This window comes from Octopus bimaculoides, chromosome 19, assembly GCF_001194135.2.
Source record: "Octopus bimaculoides isolate UCB-OBI-ISO-001 chromosome 19, ASM119413v2, whole genome shotgun sequence".
NCBI lineage: Eukaryota > Metazoa > Mollusca > Cephalopoda > Octopoda > Octopodidae > Octopus > Octopus bimaculoides.
The window spans coordinates 3,444,819-3,446,446 of NC_068999.1; the positions used below are offsets into that span (position 1 = coordinate 3,444,819).

Below are 1,628 nucleotides of genomic sequence, written 5' to 3' on the forward strand. Positions count from 1 at the left end.
TTTAGGGTAGATTTTGTAGGGTAGGGACTGAGTGAATGAGGGTTGGGGTGAGATGAAATGAGGGTGATAGAGACAGGGTATTCCTAAAATAGAGATAAAAAAACCATTCCCAGACTGGGAGGGGATGGGGACCCATCACTTAAAGAGTGCATGGAGATTCAAAGGTGTTATGGGAATGTGGATGGATCTCCCCCCCCCACACACACACACACACGCTTTCTCTCTCCCAGCTGCCAAGGACCACACAAGACATTCCAACCCAGTAGAGGCAATATTTCATGGTTCAAGTGGAGGGAGCTACTGATATTGTACAAGGGATCGATTCAATCAGTTGCTGGAGATGTTAATTATTAATTACCGTATTTTAACGTGTATAAGGAACCCTTTTTTTGTCAAAAATAGGTTAAAATATATGGGAGTTTCTTACACATGGATAGTATTATAGACATTAATAAATTACTTAATTCCTCAAACTTTGAATCTCCATGACTTACAACGTCGCAAGCCTCAGGCCAACACCCAATGGGCTGCAATGTCCTATATCTATATATCTATCTATATATATATATATAGGATGTTGCAGCCTGTGTTCTTGTTTGTCCCCTGTCCAAGCTTAATTTACGCTTTCGCCACCACAACCTCGTTTAGGCTTAGCAGCCCTTCCTGTTTGTTTTACTGTCCCGTTTGTGTTACCTATTTTGACCCTCCGCAAAATCACAAACGTTATTTAATTTGCTTTGCGGAAGCAACTGTTTTATCGAAAGCGTATCTTGTTAAATGCTCGAAAAACGAGACTAGAAAAACAGCCAACAACTGAAGAAGGGTCGTTCTTCATTTCTTGTGGAATTGGAGGAAACTTATCAGTTCAAAGATGAATTAGAAAAATTAAGTTTGAGGTTTTTTCAATGAGTTTTTATATTTGCGAACGTTGTCCGGTTCGATCAGATGACACAGGGGGACCAAAAGCACGAAACAAAACAACAAAGAAGGCTACTCACCATCAAATTTATTTGTTCTCGATGTGAATAAAGACCGAAGTGGTTCAATAGCTTTTTGCTGGAGTGCTTGGTAATCTTTAGCACTCAGCTCCACCAACTGATTTTCCATTCCCTTTGTACAGCAGGTAAGTCCTCCTGACGAACAGAACTGGCCAGCATCACCTGAAACAGGTAAACAAAATGCAATGGAAACACATCTACTCAGACATTGGGACACTTACAATGTGTGTGTGTGTGTGTGTGTGTGAACAAAATAAGGTAAAGAAAAGACAAGAGTACACAATACGAGGTAGTAACAGAAGGAAGAACGAGAGGGGAAAGAGAGAGATATAGTAGTAACAGAAGGAAGAACGAGAGGGGGTAAAGAGAGATACGTAATAGTAACAGAGGAAGAACGAGAGGGGGAAAAGTGATAGAGAAAGAGAGAGAGAGTCGCGTCAGAAAATATAAAGTTGAAATAACTACTTACAACATTGGTGACGCTGGCGTTCGGTCATGTAAAAAGAAATAATAAATGACTATATGCATATATACGTACAGGTATGTGCATACCTACGTCTACCTGTATATATAGGTGCATATCTGGGTACAGGACATTGCAAACAAAACGTAGACAAAAAAATAATAATA

The 1,628-nt window shown here is 39.9% G+C and overlaps 1 protein-coding gene across 1 annotated transcript in view; it reads right to left on the reverse strand.

The window, feature by feature from the left end:
- The window catches only part of LOC106880263 (glypican-6), a 78,609-nt gene that overhangs the window by 27,755 nt on the left and 49,226 nt on the right, over window positions 1-1,628 (reverse strand). The window contains exon 2 of the mRNA XM_014930130.2: window positions 999-1,160. Within this exon, the coding sequence (XP_014785616.1) occupies window positions 999-1,160 (162 nt within the window). The remainder of the gene's footprint in view (window positions 1-998; window positions 1,161-1,628) is intronic.